The 23,098-nt window shown below is 36.1% G+C and overlaps 1 protein-coding gene across 1 annotated transcript in view; it reads right to left on the minus strand.

Moving 5' to 3' along the window:
- Positions 1–567: 567 nt before the first annotated feature.
- The window catches only part of WDR27 (WD repeat domain 27), a 59,223-nt gene continuing 36,692 nt past the window's right edge, over positions 568–23,098 (minus strand). The window contains exons 24-26 of the mRNA XM_041424221.1: positions 17,709–17,811; positions 7,904–8,002; positions 568–630 (exon numbers count right to left, since the gene is read on the minus strand). Coding sequence (XP_041280155.1) covers positions 568–630; positions 7,904–8,002; positions 17,709–17,811 — 265 coding nt within the window. The remainder of the gene's footprint in view (positions 631–7,903; positions 8,003–17,708; positions 17,812–23,098) is intronic.

Genomic DNA, 23,098 nt, shown 5'->3' on the forward strand with positions numbered 1-23,098 from the left:
CATGATTAGCTATTCAGTCCCTTCTACTAATGCAGGGCTGGGAAGAAATATGAGAGATTTCCTCAGCATGTACTGCTAGGGAAAGGAGGAGATAGAAACAATAAAATTCAAATTTAAATATGAATTAGAAATTTAATTAGAATTAGAATTAAATAGAACAGAACGGAATTAAAATGGATGAGACCTACAAGAATCATCTAATTCAATTCCCTGATCACTTCAGGGCTGACCAAAAATTAAAGCATGATATTCAAACATGGTGCGTTGACCTGTTCCTGTGTTTCACCACCCTTTCTGTAAATAAATGTTCCATCATGTCAACTCTAAACCTCCTCTAGTCAATGTATCCTTGAGCCGTTCCCACACGTCCTGTCACTGGACACTAGGGAAAAGAGATCAGCACATTCATATTCCCTCCTCATGAAGCTGTAGAGCGCAATGAGGTCACTGCTCAGCCTCTTTTCTCCAAACTAAACAAGCTTAAAGTCCTTAGCTGCTCCTCACAGGGTTTGAAGATCTGCTATGATGGAGTGACTGCAATGGTCCACAAGGGAAAACTGACTGTTGTCATCCACCTGGGCTTGTTTGAAGGCCTTTGACAAGCGCCCACATGACATCCTCATCTCTCACCTAGAGAGACATGGGTTTGAAGGTTAGATAAGGAATTGGCTGGATGCCAGCAGGTCAAGGAATGTGATTCTTCACTTTCACTCTGCTCTCAAGGAAACCTGAGATAATGCATCTAGCTTTTGGGTCCTCCGCACAAGAAAGATGTGGACCTGTTGGAGTATATCCACAAAATGATCAGAGGAGTGGAGCACCTCTCCTAAGACAAGCTGAGAGAGCTGGACTTGCTCATCCTGGGTGAAAGGTGGCTCCAGGAAGATCTTATTGTGGTCTTTCAGTACTTAAAGTTTTATAGAAAAGGAGAGTGACCCTTTATACATTTGGATAATGATAGGACATGGGGGGATGGTTTTAAATTAAAAGAGAGATTTAGGTTAGGTGTTTGGAAGAAATACTTTCCTCAGAGAGTAGTGAAGCAAAGGCACAGATTGGCCAGGAAAGCTGTGGATGCCCCATTCCTGGAAGGGTTAAAGACCAAGCTGGATGGGGGCCTGAGCAACCTGGTCTTATGGGTGGCAACCCTGTCCATGGCAGAGTGATTGGAAATAGATTGTATTTAATGTTCTTTTCACCCCAAGACATTCTATGATTCAGGTTGAAGAATCACATATATATTACATTGACGTTTTAAAAGAGTCTTCATAACTGTAATTTTTCTTTCTCCAGATCTAGCTTCTCTCTGCAGTGAAGTGTTGGTCACTCATTGCTTGGTCACAGAACAAAAAGGCAGTGGCAGAGTCAGTGTGATTTGCACCAGCAGAGGAGAAGAAATGAAGGCATTAACTGTTGGAATAAGTCACAAATTTGTGTTTGTTTCTCGTGTGGTATGATATGGCATGGCATGGCATGGCATGGCATGATATATATCAGCAGGGAACTTATCTATTTCTTTCAAGAAATCTTTTTACATGGGCAAATAACTAGCTGGATAGAATACAACTACAATTCTGCAAAAAAAAAAACATGTCACAGTGTCTCAGCAACTAGAATATTCCAGACAGAAACATTGTGAATGATTTATGAAAAAGCATCAATTAACCAGTCCCTTGAGGTGACAAAATTAGCATTTTAATGCATGTATTACCATAATTTTTTAATATTTCAAACACCACTCAAACACCACAGCAACCAGTGGTGACTGCAGATGTTGAATATTTCTATGAGATAAGAGAAAGGGGCACAGGATCCCCTTATCAACATGTACTTTTCCCTGCCTACCCCACCACACAGCACAGCCCTGAAAGCAAGAAGGCAAAGCAAAAGTCCCCCCAAGTGCCAGATCAGCTCACAGGGAAGACTTGTTAGGGAGTGCAGAATCATGCACTTCTGGGACTGCTGTACTTTATGAAGTGGACTGAAAGAAGAGAGGCTCAAAAGGCAGCTTTAAAGAATTTCTGATTTGTGTCTTTCTCCCTTTATGCTGAACACAATTCAGATACAGCCAGGAGCTGGGCCAAGATATTTGGTGTGGCTATATCATACTCCAGTAGTCAGTTATGTTGCTATTTTAATTTAAGACAGTTGAGTCTGGTTTTCTTTTCATATTTAATCTGTTAGCTAAGACTTAGCTTTCCCTTTTCCAAAAGCCTATTCAGAATGCAGCTTATTCCACACTTCATTTTGCTTGTATTTCAGCTAAATATATTTTTAATGACTGAACTCTGATTTGTTATAGATCCACTATACATTTGTATCATGACTACCAATTAATTTGGCTTTAAATTTCTCAAAGACTATATAAGAAGGGAGAATCTTCCTGGAATGCAAATGCCTGAATTTTAATTGAAACAGAGGAAGAAGCTTTGTACCTGTTCTTCATGAAAAGCCCAGAAACTTTAGAACTGGAACTTCCCACAGAATGGTTTCTAGTATCAGCAAATGTTTAACTGCATTCTGTCAATGCTATCTGTTGAGTGAGTTAAATGCAACACCTTTCAAGACAGAGAAATAAGATACCTTGACAGCTTCCTAAAGTGCTACATAAGATAATTAAACTGTACATTCTATTTCTCTATGAAAAATGTAGCTGAACAAACTCCTAACCATTAGTCCTTTAGTGCTTCCTGTTTGGCAGATCTTTGTCACTTCAGCTTCTCTGGACAGAGGAGGAGACTGTATTCAAAGTATACTTCACAGAATACTTTTCTACTGCCTTCATGGAGAGTGAAAAGCAGATGCTCACTTGCTTATCCCCTTTCAATATTGTATTATTGGTTCTTACAAGACAGTTGTGTAGTGTGTAAAGGAAGCAAGTGAGGCTTATCTCATCTGGAAGCTTTCCTTTATTTCCTTTGAAAATATGGGGTTTTTTTCTGAGACACTGAACACACGAATTTTCAGAACTGTTAAGAGCAACCTCTGGTTCTCAGCAGCTCTGAAAACAAGGTCACAGGCATCTCACTTTTCCTATCTCTTTCTGAAAAAAGGCTTAACTAGAAGTTCAGAAACTATAATTCTTAACCTTGCAGCTTTCAACTCTTACTTAGGGCTTTTGTTCCCTCCCTCTAGGCACTCTCTTCATCTCTCCAAAATCATCACTTCACTCCATACATACGTTCTCCTCCAGTTCTTAGTCTCCCCCATTCTTTCTTCACTCTCTATCTGACAGTTTCCAAGAAGCTGTCTGTTCTCCATATTATCCCTATGACTACAGTTAGTGCATTTCCTTCCCACTCCCAGCCAATCCTCTCTCTTTCCAGTCCACAGAGAAGCCTGTCTAGATAGTTGGTAAACAAAACTCACACTGAACAGCAGAATAACCAATTGTTCCCTACCAGACCTTTCAGCCTAGCAGTGCCATTCAATAAATTATCTAACCTTGTAAGAAGTACCATAAAGATTTTATGACAAATATGCTATGAATTGAGATGCTTGCCTCTGCAAGAATATTTATCTAAAATCATGTGGTGGACAGCTGTTTTTTGCTGGCAACACACTTAAAATGCATGGAGTATTCAATGATTGAGCTGAATTATATTGTCCTTTCTAGTTTATGGAAGGCTCTTTCCTTCTCTTTAAAAATCTGCCATGCTTCTTCATATGTTTTTCGTATTTATTTGCAAGATTTTTTTGGTACAAACAATTTTTTGCACTAAACAACATCAACTCATATTTTAATATATTGATACACAACAGTATTGGAGTTTGTTAGAAACTCCAAAAGAAATTATCTTTCTGCTATAAACAGCAACACACATGCTCAGTGATGAACTCAATTTTGAATTCTCAGGAATAGGAATAAATTCAGTAGGACTATCTGCTGTGTCACAGTAGTAGCCAAGTTATCCACAGGCTCAACAACCCTTGCTTGTAGCAGGAGAGTGGAACAGCCCAAAGCTCTGCATTCTTTTCCATCAAAGCAGTTTTTAAGTTGACAAGGTCCAAGATCTGCAGACATAACCATTAGCTTAAAGGAAAGGCAGCAGCCAAACAAGACATTGTAGCCCACTTTGAGAATCTCCCAAAGGTGGGTAGAGCTGAAGACCCTCTTTTCCCCCAAGATACTTAGACTGGCACTTATCTGCTTTCACACAATTTCTAAATCCATTTAACTGTTGAAAGTTTGAAAGTTGAATGGTTATGCATTTCTCCAAACCTGAAGACTATCTCAAGATTTTTAACATGTGGTAGGCTTGTATACGACACAGTTGTATCAGTCAATGATTGCTAATAATTTTTTTTAAAGCACCATCTTACATAAAAAAACCCCTAAGTTCATGCCACAATGATTTGTTTGCTCAAAAATACTCCAGGTGTTGTTACCTTTTGAAGAGATCTTTTTACACTAATTTCTACCTTTCATAAGCCTCAGAGTCTTACAGAATAAGAAAGAGCATATGCAGTTGCCTTGAACTGCTTTACATGAGTATCTTGGTACCATTTACAAGTTGATCTGTAATAACCCATGAAAGATTAGAACAAATTGCATGAAATGCTGTCCCTCCTTTTTTAATAATACCATCACAATAAATCTGTACATTTGAGGATGAAAAAGAGAAGGATATTGAACATGACGGTGAACAAAAATAAAATATTGATACAATTTAATCAGACTGATACTTCAGTAATTTGAATAGAAAATTAAATCAGTTTGTTCATTAAATTTAGGAAATTTCCACTCTCTATCTTCATTCACTTCACTGAGATTAACCAAATGTGAGTGCACAGATTTGGCTAACAGTTCAAGACAAGGACAGAAATACATTCGTCCTCAGAAAAGGTCAGCTGGAGGCTCTATTTTTTTTTTTTAATGCAACTGTCTCCTTTGGCTGAATGTTGGTAAAGGAAATATCTTGTCACCAGATATAAACTGCAGTACAGTCTTTGGCCCAAAGACAGTCTTCCTACAAAGACTGCATTATTCCTAAACTGTATAAGGAATATTTAACAAAAGAGAACAGGTTTATGAAATGAATCTGTTTAAGAGAGTTTAAGAATTGATATCAAGATGCATGAGAACATGCTGGCTTCTCTTTAAATAGGAAGAACATTAAATAGTCTCTCTCTGTCTTGGTCATCTCTGATTTGTCACTCAATTTTAATTATACTGTTCTTCAGAAGGTTCTCAGCCAAGCCAGTTGACCAGCTGCGTAAGCTCAGCTCACCAAAAGCATGAAACTACCTCTCAGTGTATCAATAGGTTGCGAGCAATGTACACTGATTTCAAAGTCCTGATTCTGTCATGAAAAAATAACTTCCATCACAGCATATACCAATATTCAACTTCACAAAACCAGCAGATGAGAACAGTGTCCGCATTTGCTTCAAAATCACAGAGGTTACTTATTGTTTCCATATTTGGAAGATAAGACTCACCCCTTTTTTATTTTAGACTGACTCATATGTGTTAGAGTTAATAACTACAGTTACTATAGTTAAACACTACAATAACCCTTAACGTATACTCTCTAAAATAGATTGAAATGCTACTAATGGCTTTGGTAAGATAAATATTCTTCCCTACTTAAGTTTTGAACAATGAGTGAAAACCAGGAAGTGGCAATAAGGAGCCAAAACTGAGAAATCACCTTGAAAATTAAGATAAATGCAAATTTTCTAACTTATTCCCCTTCTCCAGCTTTCATAGCCATCATTTCATACATTATTGCAGAGTACCATATGATGAAAGCAACAATGCCCCCTTATAATAATATCATATCCACCCAGGGTTTTTCCCTCTTTTCTGGAAGAACATTTATGCAAGTGAGAGTTATATGAATGGTTGGAATAAGAAACCTCATGGACAGGTGCTGGGCAAGCAATGACTGAACAGGAACACTGACTGAGCACCACACTTTTGGCTGGATGTTTCCACAGCAAAAAAATATTAGCTATAATGTCTGAATTTCACTCATCAGCCACTTTCTTTTTTCTACCCATTTCTCTTTCTCTTGACAGTATTTTCCTTTGAATGCAATGGGGCTTTATGCAGTGGCTGTTCAGAAGCCAATATAAATCTTAATTGCATTCATTCAAACATTGGATGAAATAAGAATAGAGTCAATTTGAAATCCCTAAGCAGTAGTAGAAATGGATACAAAAATCTTCCAGTACTGGAAACTCTGACTGCCTAAAACAAAGGCTTTCTTTCAACGTATGGGATTATTCTTTTCTGATTAATTTATGGTTTTCTCCTTTTCTACTCTACAAGCTTATCATTGCATTGCTTAGCAGCTTCTCCTAGTGCCTTGGAATGTAATTTCATGCTAAATTCTATGTTGGAAAGCTCAGGTAGGTTTTCGGGTTTTTTTTGTTTGGTTTTTGTTTCTGTAACTCCCCAAAAATAATTACTTAGAAAGCATTTTGCAGTGCATATCATGCAGAATTATTTGGTTAATCAAATTTACATTTAGTCTGTAAATTTGCAGCAGTTTTACATATTCCTTGCTATTTAGTACAATGTTTCAGATAAAACCATCTTTGAAATCTTTCCCCACAACAGTATCTACAGGGGGAGAGCCATCAGCTGGTTCAAGACCACAGTCCAGGTTTCTCAGGAAAGAGCTCTTCAAGAAAAGGGTTTGTGGCTCTTGAACTTCAAATTTGGCTCTAACTATAATACTTAATTGACTGTATAATGTTTGATAAAATTCAGTATTAAAGGGTTTGTTCCCCAAGGCACACTCTCATACCAGTCTGTCTTGGACCCAAAACCAAAGCTTATTTTACACCATTTGTAGATTCTGCCCCCTTGATTAACAACTGATTTTCCCGAACTTAATTATTTCCAAGTCTTGATTCACACAACTGCTGCAATTGAGCATCTAGACTTTTACAAATTGAACTCTAATCAGACATTTTCCACCAAAATGCATTCCAGCAGCTGGACCACAGATCAGAATTCTGCAAGACTACAGTCAGCTCTACTCTTATAGCATACCTTTTTTGCGGAAATATGTTCAGTGCTAAACCTTGCACTACACTTGATTTAGGTGTAAAGTTTAATAAACCATACCATTTGTTTGAATATACATTGCTGAATCCAAAGACCAGAAATACATAATGTTCACCCTAAGACAGCAATCAACAATTTCTCAGTTCAAACAATATATACATAAAGAATAAAACTTCCAGAAATTCTAAAATCACAGAAGTGTTAGCATCTATATTTACAAATGGAAGGAGATATATAAATGTTACAATCCTCCTACAAGTAAAGGAATTTTATTTACTCCATAAGTATCTTTAATAGCAACAAGTACAGTCAGTGGTGAGGAGGCAGTGAAGCTGCTGTCCACTCTTACATAAATATATATAGTGACCATTGTTGTGTCTTTAAATTAAGGAATAAAAAAGTAGAAAGTATAAGGCTTCAATGCAAATTCAATACATGAAAACAAAGAAGGTAAATCCACAGGATTAAAAACAGCATACAAATATTTCACATGATAAACTAAGTGCAGGGAAGCTTGGGTGTCAAAATAAAACTTAGAAAACAAACCTCTTTGTATATATTGCTGCACTACAATTAAACCATTACATTGAAATATGATGTTGTTGATGTAGTACTCACTACTGTGATGTTAGTGTAGTGATCACTAAACAAATAGAAATTGTTACTGCATAATGCCTAACGTCTTTGAAGCACTTTTCACCTATAGATATCTAAAAGGCTCAAAGCACAACAGTAATAGCTTTTCAAAATATTATGACAAAGTTACTTCAATAGCTATTCTGACACAGCACACTTAAAATAATGTTGCTTTTTAAATCTTTCAGGCCTTTGAGTTATTTTACATGCTTTCATTACAAAGAGAAAAAAAAAACAATGGCTTACCTGTGGAGATGAGGGATTAAAACTGACATTGATTACAGATTCTGTGTGTCTCCCCAGTTTTTGTAAAAAGGTGCTTGAACGCATTTCATATATGTAAGCCTAAAAAAAAATGAGTTGATATTTTCAGTATTAAAAAAAAAAAACCACATTCTTGAAGCATTGATATAGAGTATAGAGTAGTAACTTTAAATATATAGCCTACAAAGAAGTTAGAACATTTTAGTCATTGGAGTTATCTAATTTAGAAGGTATTAGATTCCACTTAAAAGAAAGGATTTAAATTCCAAAGAACATAATTTAAAATATATTTTAAAAGGGTAATTTTTTACCTGCTTCTTGAAGTACACCCAAATTTTATTTATTTATTTATTGCGGAAAGAGTGCATTATTCTTTCTAATTTTATTTTTTTTTAATTTGAGTTAATTTAAGCGTTTGCTAAATTATCACAAATTATAGAAATCGGTTCTAAGATATCAATTACTTTCATATCTGTTTAGCTCTTGTACTGCCCAGGGTGTATCCTCCAAAGGCCTTTTTAATAAATACCTACTTGATTCCTTTAACTCTGTCTAGCCTCTGTTCCAGGTCAGCCTCTTTAGGCTTCAGTTCCCTTTTATGGAAGGAGGAACAGAGAAGAGACAAAGTTAATAACACAAAGAACCAAGAGCACAAAATGCTTTGATTCACAAATAAACATGCTCCATCTTTTAACCAAGAGAACATATCACAGAGAGGCATGGTTAATGAAGCTGAAATTTTTCCATCATAATCTAGTGCCTTACAGAACTTTGCCAGAATTATCCATTAAAAATAATTTTTCCATTCCAGGTCCTCAGTTTAACTTGGGAAGGACCATGTTCATTTTTGGCTTAATCTTTATGTCCCTGTTCCACTCTGTAAAATAGATGTGATAATATTTAGTTCTTTTTTGAACAAAACTCCAAAGTTTGTTAAACCCAGGTATTCTGGTGATTTATGCTCTTCCACACAGTTTCTAAATCAACCATTTGTCTCATATCTTTCAAAAATGCTGTGAAGCAGTCATGCAGCTTAATTATAATCTAGTGAGAGTGCATTTGGTGCTGTAGTCACACTTCTCAGCCTAAAAAGCATTCAAACCCTTACCTCCCATCTTTCAAGAAATTATTCTTAGCCCTAAGCTAGAGACTAGGCTGGGATGCAGCACTTTTCCAAACTGCTGCATTGTCACAAATTCATTGGATCAGAGGAAAGTCATGATGAACAGCTACTGGTAGAAGCCCACCTGTAGCTAACCACTGAAGCATCAGAAGTCATGGGAAAGACTACCAGATATGGGAAAGCCCTTTCCTCTGACCTTTACAACAAAGACTCTATGCTCATATTGAACAGCTGCTAGGCAAAACACACAAACCATGGCAGGGAACACAACCTTCCCATTGCACGTCACTCTTACAAACCATCCTCATGGAGCTACTGCTAAACATCTTTCCAATACTGTATTCCTAGCCCCATAAATCTTAAATATTTAGGTGTAATGGTTCAACAGAAAAAGGGGCAGAGTCTCTAGCTACGTGCAAGAATAGTTTATTACATTGCAGCAGGTATCATCTCTTCCAATAACTGAAAGGAAAAGTAATAGTAATTTTCTGAGTAATTTTGACATGCAAGACAATAAAATCTGATTAAAAGAAAAACATCATCATATAAAAGTGGATAAAACCAGCTTCTGTTTAAGTAGCTCTAGCCGTAGGTACTTAAACTAGCCAGTGACAGTCTAAATTCTGAGAATAAAAGTTACCTTGGTTAAAGATTGAAAGCACAATTATTTTTTACTTCAAAAGTTTTAAAACAAAACAAAACATAAGCCCCAAAGACAATTGTATTTTAACAGAACTAACACTCATAAGAAGAGGAATAACTCCAGTATAAACATTCTTCTGCTATAGTCTGCTATTATTGTAGTTTTGCTGTATTTTCTGATGTCATCCAAATGGTTTATCTATTCTATACTTACTAGATTATTTTAGCATAGTCTTCTCTACAGAAAAAAAGAAAATAACAGAATCCAAATAATAAATTATACCATTAACACTAGCCACAGAAGAATAAAAAAAGCTTGAAAACATTAAATCAATGACAGAGGAAGAACAGATTTTCAGCAAACCAAATGTAATGAAAAAGAAAACAAAACACTCAAGGAAGCACTCAGCAATACCCAAAATGCATGTGTGCATATAATGTTTTAGACTTTAGCCAAAGTCAATCCCCTTTTTTTATATTAAGATGAATTTAGTCTAATAAAAATACTGATTCAGTAGATGTTGATATTTCCTTTCCAATTCTTGCTGAGGGTCAGCCAAAAGTAAAAATAATTTACCTGTACCAATAGCTTCCAAAGAAGTTTCTTGGTCCCATAACCACATACTTGTATTTCCTTTCACTAGACATTTGAAGAACACTTGGAGTAGTCAGTTGTCAGTAACCCAGAGTGTGACAGTGTATTTAGCACCTTACAAGTATACACAAGCTTCTGCTTTCTTCCCTAGACTTGTACCAAGAAACAGGGAAGAAGGGCAAAAGGCCCCTCCTTGAATGGAAGAATTTGTATCCAAATGGAAAATTACTTAATTCTACTGCATTGGTAGACAGAGTGTGCTAGATAAGTTGACGCTTTATCTGCAAAGTTTCACTGTAAATTCTTTTCTCCGTTTTCTCACATTCTAACTTCAAAGGAAACTTGTTCCCACTGCCCCCTAGTCCAACCCATGGCCATAAACATTTGTGTCAAGCTACTTACACTCCTACAGCCTCCTAATATAGGAAAGAGGGGGAAGCAAATTATAAGCACTTGACTAATAACAGAAGAATTCTCCTTGTTATCAGCTTTTGCACAGGGATCAGAAAAGCAACACCCATTTCAAGGAAAATCCTTTGTTGCTGCTGTGGCTTTAAGCTGAAGCATGTATTTTACAAACAGATCACAGAAAAAGAACACCACTAACAAACAAACAAACAGAAAGACATTGATATCTAAGATACCTAATTTGGCCTTACACAAATAGAGAAGTTTTCCTCACATGTTTTGCATGGATAGGCCAATGTCTCACTTTTCTGTGATTTTTTTTGTCCTAATATTTCAAACGAGCTACAGAAGAGAGAAATGTTAAAGTCCCTTAACAGAGGGATAGAGTCCCTTGATAATCTGACATGTTTTTATAAAATATATCTGCCATTATTAATAAGGCATTATTGGCCATTTGCTTCCATCAGTGCCATCAAATTTGATGCATAAGCCCACAGTACATGACTTGCACTCCACCACTCCTTATTTATATTGGGGCACATATTCCACTGAACCATGTATTTTTCCTCAATTTCAAGCTAAAAAAGCTCCTGAATTACTTACACTAAAGAAAAATAACAATTAACCTGAAGCAGACATTGAGCATGGAAAGTTTTAGCCCAAAATGTTCTTACTTATAACAACTGAAAACAGAATTATAGTGGAAAGTGTTAGACTTAACTATAGGTGTTGATGCCAAATCCACACATAATAAAACAGATTTCACAAGTATCCTAAGCATTGATTAATGCCCTTCAGTCCCAAGATATCTTATACACTTACCACATGGTAGCACGGAAAGCCTAGTCAAGCCTGGCACCAAAATGTGAGTACAGTACACCCTCTCAGAATCTCTCTCCCTTTTAATGACTCTTATGGAGGCTGTCTTTCTGGTAGCCACAGGAAACTTCCTACTACTGTAAAATCCCAGTTTCCATATGATTTCTTTTGACATAACTAAAAAAATGAGTGACAGTGAATATTATTTATGCTCTTTATTATTAAAATGGTTCATATTATAGATATCAGTCATCTTTCAAGATGTAGGGGATATTTTTCAAATGTATCAATCTTCTAGGAGTTATAGCTAACACATGTGAATTTTCCTCACTAAAAAAAAATTACATAAACCATATCTGACTTCCCTCTCTAAGCCACCCTTCTATGAAGCTTCCAAATTGAAATTTTTGCCAATTCAGTTTCTATTTAATTTGCTAATTCTAAGGCCTAATGTATGTGATTGTTTTTATTTGTTTTAATATGAAATTTATGCAGCACCATGCACCACTGAATTTAGGTTGCCTTACTGTTAGAACACACATAGTGTTGTCAGAGTACAGAATTAGAAGTTGAAGACTTTATTCTAAGAATTCACATCTCACTATGAAGCAGCATGGTTGTATCACACCCACTTTGGCTCTTTTCTGACTGCTGCTAGGATTCTCCTCTGTATCAACACTACCAATAATTGCATTTCCTGCTTGTGCGCTGGTGTTGACTGACAGCAGTACTGAAAGATTCAGATGCTGCAAAGGACCTTCAACCAGATTTTTGTACCAGATGTACTAATCATACCCAAAATTCAACTAGTGTCAAGAATTGAGACCAAGAGGTACACATATAGAAACCACATATAGAAAGCCCTGTGGATATAAAACTATATATATCCACTTTTAGAGCCTCACTGCTGTATGCATTCCAAAATGAACATTGGGTATCCATATCTACTTCAGCTTCCTGTTTTGTCTATAGTTGAAGATGTAGTATCTTTTATAAAATTAATTTATTTACCAAAAAAGTAAAGCCAAAAAGGCTAATTTCTCACACTTCCTCCTATCTCTCAAAAACATCAGCAAAATTCAATGTTAACACAGTAACAAATTACAGTCATAAAATTCAGCTAAAAAAAAAAAAAAAAAAGTTGTTCAGTAGTAGTTAAATAATAATACATCTATAGCAATCAGAAAATCCTCCACCTCTCTCAGCTGCTAATCTGGTTTTGTGGTGGTCAGGTCTGAGGCATAGCAGACTAGATAAGCAATAGCCTGAACTGACCAAAAAGCACACAAAAACAATTAATGTGATCATATTCACAAAACTCTATCGTTCATAAAATAACCTACAAAGGCCAAGATTTTCAGTCATCTTCAAAGATAACATCCAGAGAGACAGTGAAGTAATAGCATACGTAAAGTCATGACTGTATGATCAAGAAACAATATTTATCTGTTCACTTCTAGCATAATGGGCCTAACAGCCAACCACGTTACCAAGGAATCCAAAAAACTCAGGTTCAAGACTAAAATAAAACTGTGTTCCTCTTTGGAAAGGGGTAGATTTTTTTCCACCGACAGGTGGCAGAGAGGCTATCGCAGTCTGTCATTCATTCTCTGCTATGGATTTTGTTCTGCCAAGCAATGTCAGTCCTGCCTTCCCCACAGTAAACATTACTAATGCTGTTTTTTCCAGATGTTTCCTGTTAAAGCCTATCTTAGTTAAACAGTATGGACACATAGGATAAAACCTGAATAATATATAATTGGAATACCAATCACAGTGAAAACCAAAATACTTCAGATAGTTGCTACCACTGCATTCTGTTTTGCAAGCCTCCTGGTATGAAGTGTAGACCAAGACAACAAATATGATACTATACCAATATCATACATTTCTAAAAGTAATTTTTCAATTAAGAAAATATCTTTCTCTTTTCTCCAAATAAAGTATTAAACTTTATCATACATCAAATATACATAATTTAAACCTCAGTGATGCCTCCAAGATACTCTCCCAAGAGATATGAAACAAAGCATTCTAGACTATTAACTAGTCCTATATCTTCCACTCACATACAACTATATCAGAATATCTTTGCCAACTCCCTCATTTGTAGTCTTTTACCTAACATTATTAGTACCTAAAAAGTTCAAATGAAGTGGGCTATTAAAGGGAGAAAATCACCACATAATTTTATTGTTCACATTTGGGGTTTCCTGAGCTGTTTCTTTTTGGTATCTAGATCATTTTATGCCATTTTTAACCTAATCAGATGCAATTTTTAAGTTTATCACATCACAGATACACAAGGATGGAAGTATTTCATATAAGTAAGATCAGAGCACCTGATCACAACAGTAACAAACTGAGGCAGGCCTCATCTAAACTCTTAGACAAGAGGAGAGAAGAAAGATACCATTGCTAATTTCCATTTTATAAATCAGATCTGAGCCACAGAAAGACTAAGTGACTAATAATATATTTAGGGGGGTTGAGAATTACAATCTTCTTGGCAATGATTACATTAGGATGTAGTGCAGTGCAAGAGAAGTAGATGTACAGAACAAAAGAGTGCTGGCAGCCCAACTCCCAAATGCATTTTTCTGGTAGTAAAACATTACAGTATATTGCTCAGCAGCACTGATATTTCATTTGGAATATCAATCTCTGTAGCTACTTAAACTAAGGTGTCATCTGTAAACAAGTTTGTGTAAAGCCTGATGCAGCATCTTGTATCTGAAAATAACTCAGTCTGCTAACAATATCAGGTCTGGGTTTGCATCCATCCACCACTCACAGGTTTGCAAAAGTCTTTGAATTTGCCCCCAGACCAGCATCACTTTCCAGCATCACTTGCATAATGAGAACATACTCTAAAACCAATTTTGCATGAAGGTTAATATTCAGGGACTCACAAGTGATTATTAGATTGATGCTATGTATAAGAATCAAATTGCTTTATCCTGTCTCCTACTACTCCTTTCGATGATGATGCCCTATGGGCTACTGCTTCAAGCTTTGGTGCCTTCACAGTTGGAAAGCATAAATTTAATCTTGAATTTAGAATGTGTTTCAAAGACAGTGTTGTAAGCAAAATCCTAGACTTTGCTGAAAAGTGTAAAAAAAAAAAGAAGAGAATCTCATACATTACCCATGTTTTTTTATTATTCATGCAGCAACCTGCTATGCTGAAAAACTTCTGGTTTTGTGATATGGGTCAATCCGTGTCAGCTATGAACACAGGCTTTGAGATTTGGCATGGACAGAGAGTTTTATCAGTACTAGGGTCAAAATGTGCCTCTTAGAGTCTACAGTTCAAAGAGAGCTAGCAAGAATAAGCCCTGAAAACAATTAAAGAGACAAATATTTATTTCTTCCTTCCCTACTTCATTTCTGGAAACTTGGAAATTATTCAGAGAGCCCTAAGGTTCTCAAAGACAAAAATTAAGTGTCTAATTAGACATAAAGTAAAACAGCTAACTAGAACTACACGGCACAGAAACAAATAGAGTTCTTTTTATTATAAAAAGTAGCATTTCACACTGTCCAGATATTTCTTGTCTTTTTACACTAAGATTGCTTTAGTAAACAAAGCTTGGGTAAACAGTTTTAGGTAAACAGTTTTGTAGCAAAACGGAAATCTAAACCCAGTTAAGGTATATTAAGGTCCAACGTCCTTGATAATATCGATAGTCAGAAACCTGAGACTGTCCACTTGTAAAATGGTTAGAAATTACAATATTATGTATAGTCAATTAAGCAAAAGTCAACTAAATTCACTGGTAACCTTAAGCTGTTTAGGATGCAGAGACGATTTGACATTAGAAGTGTTAACATTTCATATTTTCTTGTCACAACTAATTACAGAAACGACAATCACAGTCCAAAACCAGGATTCTGGTTACCTGCTTATCAGACTGTCAGGTCCTACACAGGTCTTGGTAAAGGTTCTCTTAAGGAAATTGGAGTAATCAGTTAGGGAAACACTTTTAACCCCAATTTACAGTACAAATCTCACACTAACATGCACCAGAGCAGTTCAAATAAAACCACATGGCTACTTCAGCCACACAGAAGCTACATCAAGCTCTTATATAAAACAGGTCATACACCCTCAAAGGAGAAAAAAAGGCAGACAGAATTTTCACCTCTTTTTTATAATAACATATTTTGGGTTGCTGTTTCTATGTCCTGTAAGAATGTGATCATTGTAGACAAAATATTCCTCTTTGTCAAATACTTCAGATATTGTGAAACACAAAAGGCAGTTTATGGTCAACATCTTTCAATTGTATTCCAATTATGCCTCTTTTGGCTTTAAAATAAATCACGTTTGTTAACCACAGGATGCAAGAATTGCACTTGATAAAGTAAACTCCAAGATGACTGAAGATGCAGCTGCTTCTCAGTGGAAAGGTACATAACCTATTTTCAGAATGTTCTTTTTGAAGATAATGCTTTGCATCCACACTACTGATTTTTTATGCAGCTTATTCCAGTAGACATTCTTTTATACAATCTTGAGAAATATGTGACTTCTTGATACTATTAAAACTGTCCCAGTTGCACATTAAGCCATCTGTCAGGATGCAATTAGTTGAAAAATATGAATGGACTATTCAGTGCAGTATTCAATTTTCTGTTTCAAAAGGAAGCACAGAAGTATATCCTGCCTCAACACTTCAAAGGGAAGCTTCCTAAAAAATGCCCCAAAACTGCATTTTGTCCTAACAGTACAGTATAAGCAAGAGTCCAAAACATGACTCAGTTTTCTTGAGGGGACAAGAAGAACAATGAAAGTTCTCTACAGACATAGGATGCAAATTAAGCAAAATTCCAACCCAGGAGTCACACTAAAAAATATTGACTGTGCCCACCAGGGACCACATGCCAAATGGAGCAGGATGCATGCCAGCTATTCAGCTTCCTTTGATCACCCACCATGTGCCAAGAATTTGGAGTTAGGACAAAATCATGCATTCTTTTCTTGAATCAGCACTAATTCCAAACAAATACCTTAGTGCAAAAGATAAGACAAAAAGATCTTGTGACTGCACCTATTTTTATACAATTAAAAAGCAACTTTAATTAGTAGCCTTAAATAAATATATTAGTATATAATATATATCATGATCTGAGATGAATATTAGATGCATTTCTTCACAAAGCAAAAAGACCTTTTTTTTGTATTGCAAGCTACATTTTGAAATGCTATTTACCAGAAGCTTGAAAAATGTTTTATCATGAAAATGTCAAGAACACAACACCTATTGCCAAACATCCAGCAATCTGTCAATAAAATCTCTAACCTTCACACATTATTTGAGCCAGTATTTCAAAACTAACCAGAAGAGTAAATTCCTCTTGCTATGAATTTGAAGTTGACCAGAAACTCTGTCATGTTCTGATGATTAACCTAGAAATACCTAAAATAAATTTCAACAGCATTCCTACCCAGCTGTTTTGAAAGGATGTGTTTGCAATGAACCCAACCTCAGTCCAACTTCAAAGGCCTATAGTACAACATAGAATCTTCCATCTCTTCACAAACAGCAAGACAAACATTCTGATAACATTGCCGGCATTACTGAGTTACAATTAGGTGCAAACTCAAAAACGCATCAATACACATTTACTCAGGATTCATCTCTAAATAATTAAATTTTATTGACATTGATTCAGAAGAGAATCTGTCTGAGGAGAAAACACACATACAAAGGATCCAGAAAGTGCTTATTCCAGTTGAATGACTTCTCATTTTTTATTCAGCTGATTGGTTGATAAGAAAGCCATACTAAAAGATTCATCATCCTGTATTTGGGAGCTTAAGTAAATTACTTTGCATTTGCTATAGAGTTCCTACTGGTCAGATATAGATACGATATATATATATACAATATATAAAACTGTGCTACAGGGAACACCATTCTCCTCATCCTTGATGGCACACGACAATTCAAATATTATGGAAACCTATAGAAGAATCTTCTAACAATTACTTTGAGTGCTAGGATTTAGCTGCTCTGGGGTTTTTCAGACAAAATAATCATGAATCATATGTAACTGTTACCTGTGAATGAACTATATGGAAGTATCATAGATTCCAGTAATGCACATTAAGATGAATCCTAGAAGCCTCTGAAAAGACTCTTAGATACAATATGAGTAGTTCCTGCAGTTTAGGAGGAAAATAAGCTACTTACGTATTTGTCATCTGATCCACTGGCTATAAAGCGTCCACAAGGAGACACTGCAATTCCACATGGGTAGCAGCGGCTACTGTGCCCTTCAAAACGACGTTCACACCTACGGAGAAGTTTCAGTGTTATTAACACCAACTAAAAATTACCTCTTTTACTGCCATTTTCATGAAATCCTTCTGGTCTCATGTTTTTCTTAGTCTACAAATTCACTAAGGCAAATTCACAAATTAAATTTTAAATATATTGGCAGTAGGATTTTCTCAAAACTGGAAGACACCGAAGAAAGAACATTAATGACTACTAATCAAATGAACAGACAAAATTGCCCCAGGACAATGACCTTTGACCTTGTTTAGTTTGTAGGGATAGAAACATCATTAATAATTAGAAGGGAGGAGCTGTGATGCCTATCAGTTAGCTAAGGGGAAGGTGTTGTGAAAGTCTGCTCCATGAAGATTTATAAATCTCCCTCAAGTTATTTACATCAAATGAAGATGCAGTATGTAGAATCACGACATAAATAATTATTGCTTGCTTTTCTCACACCCAAATCTGGATATAAATATCCAACCTTTGTTGCCTATTTACATTTCTACTACATACATTAATTTATTGTACATGGTAAGTCAAGACAATATCCAAACATTCCAAAGTGAAAAATATATATATATCTCTCTCTGTTCCATAACTGTAGATAACTTCTTGCCTATCTGTGTTAAAACAGTCTAAAGGAAGGAATGGATTTAAAATTAATGCAAGGAATTATTTTCTTACTTTTCATGTTTATATTGCAAGAAGCATCACAGAATAAATTTTAAATAGCTGAGCACACTTGGGCCATTTAAAAATAACAATTTTTTAATGAGATGAATATCCACCTAAAAAGCACCACATGGTTGTAAACGACCATGATAGCTTTGCAGTCAGCACAAAACTAATGTTAAAAAAATATTATTTAATGTTTTCCTCAATATTAAAAGACATTTTAGTACAAGTTTCAACACCATTCAGAGCTGTCATTTACCTATGTATACCTCATTTCAGAAGTTTACTTTTATACCTTTGAGATATTATTTTAAAACAGACTTATAATAACCTATATTCTTCTTTTCTATTTATTATGAATGCTGTCAACCTACCCTTCTTATAAAACAAATTCACATACTTCCCCATAACGGAGATGTCATATATTCTTCATTTTTAATGTATGCTAGGTCCAGGAGCAAATTTGAAATAGTAAAATCGCCTACTAAATCCAGTGAAATACACGTTTTCCTGGCCAGTGAAATCACAGAAGCTATGTAAATTCAACCAACTGATCTTATGTGCAGAAAGCTCTAAACTTTTATACCATATTGTTCTGTTGTAGACACGCCTGTATGTGTAAGAATGTGCTAAATGCCAAGCTGGTTTCATTCATCCAGGTGAAATAGACATAGTTAAACAAAAATACTACTTTGTGACTGATCTAATAGCTATCACTTCTTAAAGCATAAAAAAGATACGTTTGAATGCATGAAAATATATAATTTTATAGAGCCTAACTCTGAACTTTACTGTATTCTGTATAATAAAACTACTGATATTAACAGACCTTTTGAGCATACAGTAACCAGACACATCACTTCAGACAAGTTTTGTCCTGAAACTGCCAAAATAACCCAACTTCAGAGAACACTACACTTCAAGAGAAGCAACTTATGAAGACAGCCAATTACTGTGACTAAGGTGTAAAAACATTTTTCAACTTCATTTTTTTCACTTTTTTTTTTCAGAGACTTTCAGTAACCAATGGCCACACTTGGTCTATTGAATAACCTGCCTCTGTTCAAGCTTCCTATTTACAGCAAAGGAGAATACTAGCTACCTCAGTCTCCTCAGCATTTTCCTCATTAGTTAGGCATGCACAAACATTATTCATTGTGTAGAGTAAACTTCTACAACTTAGCCTCAAGTCCCAGTTGCACTGTTTGCAAATTTCAGGGAGTTTTTTTTTTTTTTTTTTTTTTTTTGAGTGCCTTTTCATAGAGAATTTGAGGAAAAAAATTCTCTTTAACCTTATACTTGTGAGATACAACAGCATCAAGTGAAAGAAATTTCTTCATGAGAAAAACAAACAAAATTCATATCCACTGTCCCTCCCAAAGGTGTCTTCAGGTTCACCATTCTTCCTTAAGTAGAGCACTGGTCATCAGGACTACTTCTAAACGTTTAAGACCTCATTGTCAGGGCCTGTAAAAGATAATTTACTCAATGGGGTCTTCTTCACAAAAAGGACTCCTAACACTGCAAAAAACATTATTTCAAAAGAAATATCTCTGTATTTGCAACCAATAACTCTTTCACCTATAAATAGATACATAAGAACTAACAGGATTCCAAGGTTTTCACTGATCTTTTCTCTGCTATACCACAGCAGTATAAAGCAATGTCTCAGTCATAGGATAGTGCCCTTTCCTTGTGCTAGCGCACCCACAGTAATAACCAATACCCTGGATTCTATTTTCTTCATTGTTTTCTTGTTCAACTTTTCCATTACATCAGGATATATATTACATTACAAGTTCAGCTACTTCCCCAGCCTCTCAAAATCCTACTTAAAAACACATTTTTAAAAACAGTGTATTCCAATTAAACTTTCCACAGAATTAAGTTGACATTTTTTTTACTCAGTCTATTAACTTCAGATATCTACAGGTATCACAGCAATGGGAAAAAAAGTGGACAAAAAATCATAGCATTATTAGATACATACTATGTGTATGATTTTAGTGTATTTTAAGGATTGTCCTCTTTCAGGCACTTTCTTTTATTCTACTTTTTTTAAGTAGGAACAGGTGGTGATTGAAATTATTTTGGATATTGCAGGCTTTACGTGGCCAGCTGGCATGCTCTCCAGCCTCCTAAGAATGCTTTTCTGGTCAGAGCTTTTCAGGGGTTACCATGACAAACATCTGGTAATTGCATGGGACAGCATACAGCCAAGTTTTCTCTATGTTCTTCATTGTACATCTTTTAGTCTGCATTCCAAAACATCTTTTTATGTTGCAAAAAAAAACTTGAATAATATTAGAAAAAAAAGTACAATTTTTTTCTGTCTTTGGAAGAGAAAGATACTGGAATGTGTGTCTCTTTATAAATAAGAGAATACTCTCACAAAGAAGTCTATTTCATTCTACTTGATGCATTAAACAAAACCAAAACTACAAACAAAAGTTTGTGGTTTGGGTTTTTTTTAAACCACTTTCATTTGTATTGTCACTTTGTGACAGTGCTCCAGTATTTGTTCACAGACTTCAGTACCAGCAGATCTACTGAGGCTCTGCAAAAGTATAACTTGACAGTAGTAGTAGCAGCTACCTTAGATGTACTGAACACGTGCATTTCATTTCATTGAAACACTAAACCCTTCACATAGGAGCTGCCGATGTTTTCAGCATAGCATCCAGCAGGGACCACATCCCTGTGTTCCCCATCCTCTACACTTTCAAGCACCTCCAGTCCCAAACTTGGAGAAACTCCAGACACTCTTTTATCCCTCAGAATCTGGATAACTAGACCCAAAAGCCCCAAGGGAAAGGAAAAAAAAAAAAAATACGGCAAACCATGGGATCCTAATGTTCAGAAGAAACCAAGTAACCAGATTCTGATTATGTGTATATTTGTATCTTGCTTAGGATGATGTCAAGCAGTGAAGATGCAAACTGAAAATACCTCGAAATTCAAACTGCGTGTCTGACTCTAAGGTCTCAAAGTGCAAAAGTGAGAAAAAGTATGAGATGTGTTCCCTGTGGCTGCGGGAATTCTGCTAAAATATGTTGCCAGAGAAGCTTATGATCTAGTGGCACAGCATCATAACACTATTTGGAGATTTTGCCTTAATGTCTAATACTATCTTCATATAACTAGTAGATTCTTTCAGAGGCTGATGGAAGGTGAAACTGATTTTCTCTGGGATCATACATCAAAGCATAATTGTGCAGCTAAGTATTCTGCTGAAGCAATTCAGTATGTGCAAGTAGTTCAGTGTTCCTCAAGTCTTCAATGTGGTCCAATAAGCACCCACTGCCTTTTTGGTTTTTTCTCAGGAGACGAAAAATTGCTATTTCAGCAGTAAACAGCATAGTTCAACAGCTGAATTTCCACTTCTCAGCTGATCAGAGTGTGAGTCGGAGGCAGGCCACCATAGGTGTTAGTAGATTGGGTATTGGGAGCTCTTCCTAACACCTTGTCGCTGCTATTCTTAGTACCTGCAACAGCACCTACCACATGTACCTCCTCACACTACCATAGTAGCATCCCAGACTTACAAATTGGGCTGTACTAATTCTTCCCTGCTCTCTCCATTTCTGTGTAGGTAAATATGCACAGCACATCTGACAGCATAGCACAACTGTCCCTGTCCTGCCTTCTAAATTAATTTTCAATTTCAGTTGTTATTGTACATCTTGCTCTCTTGGTCAATATCACATCAGCTCCCCCAGCAAGTTTCCCATACCTTATCTTTTCTGTGGAAAGTAAAGAAAAAAATGCTATTTTCATAGAATCACAAAGTGACATCACGGTTGAGGTTGTTAGGCAACTTTGGAGGTCATCTTATCCAACTTCATTGCTCACACAGAACCAGTGTGTCTTCACCAATGCTAAACAGAGGGGAGGTATCACCTCCCACAACCTGCTGGCAACACTCTTCCTGATACAGCCCAGGATAAGCCTTCTTTTCCTCAAGGGTACATTTCTGGCTCATGTTCATCTTGGTCTCCTTTCCTGCAAAGCTGTTTTCCACCTAGTTGCCCCCCTCAATATATACTGGTGTCTCGGGGTAGCATTTGGTGCCACAAGGACTTTGTGCTTCCCCTTGCTGAACTTCATAAGGCTTCTGCCAGCTCATTTCTATAGACTTCCACAGTCTGAAGCAAGGAGCAGACTTCATGGGTGGGATTCCAAGGCTGCTCAGGGCAATTAAGGCCCAGTGGTGCAGTGAGGGTCCTCACAGTACAGCTGATAACTTGATTAAATATGCATCTGAAAATCTGATGTCGAGCCAGGTCACACAATTATTGACACAAAGAAGGATGAAGCTTTATTGCATGATGGCTTTAGCCATAATTTACTGATGAGCAGGGAAGGTCCACATCAGTGCTTAAAAGCTTTACAGGAGATCTGAAATATGCCTTGGGGAGGAAAATTTTACACTACTTCCCATTCTAAAACCTCTCTTGAGGAAGAGGACTCCTTGGAATGACCCATGCAAAAGAAGCTGCAGAAAACTGAACAAACAATTTTTCTCATTAGCATCCAGTCATGAAGATATCTGTATTCATGTAACTTTGCTAGTGAATGTGAGCTGGTGCTACTAAGTGTTTAGTCAATATTCTAAATGCATTTAA

Source organism: Onychostruthus taczanowskii, unplaced genomic scaffold (assembly GCF_017590055.1).
Source record: "Onychostruthus taczanowskii isolate IOZ18803 unplaced genomic scaffold, ASM1759005v1 scaffold111, whole genome shotgun sequence".
In the NCBI taxonomy this organism is placed as follows: Eukaryota; Metazoa; Chordata; class Aves; order Passeriformes; family Passeridae; genus Onychostruthus; species Onychostruthus taczanowskii.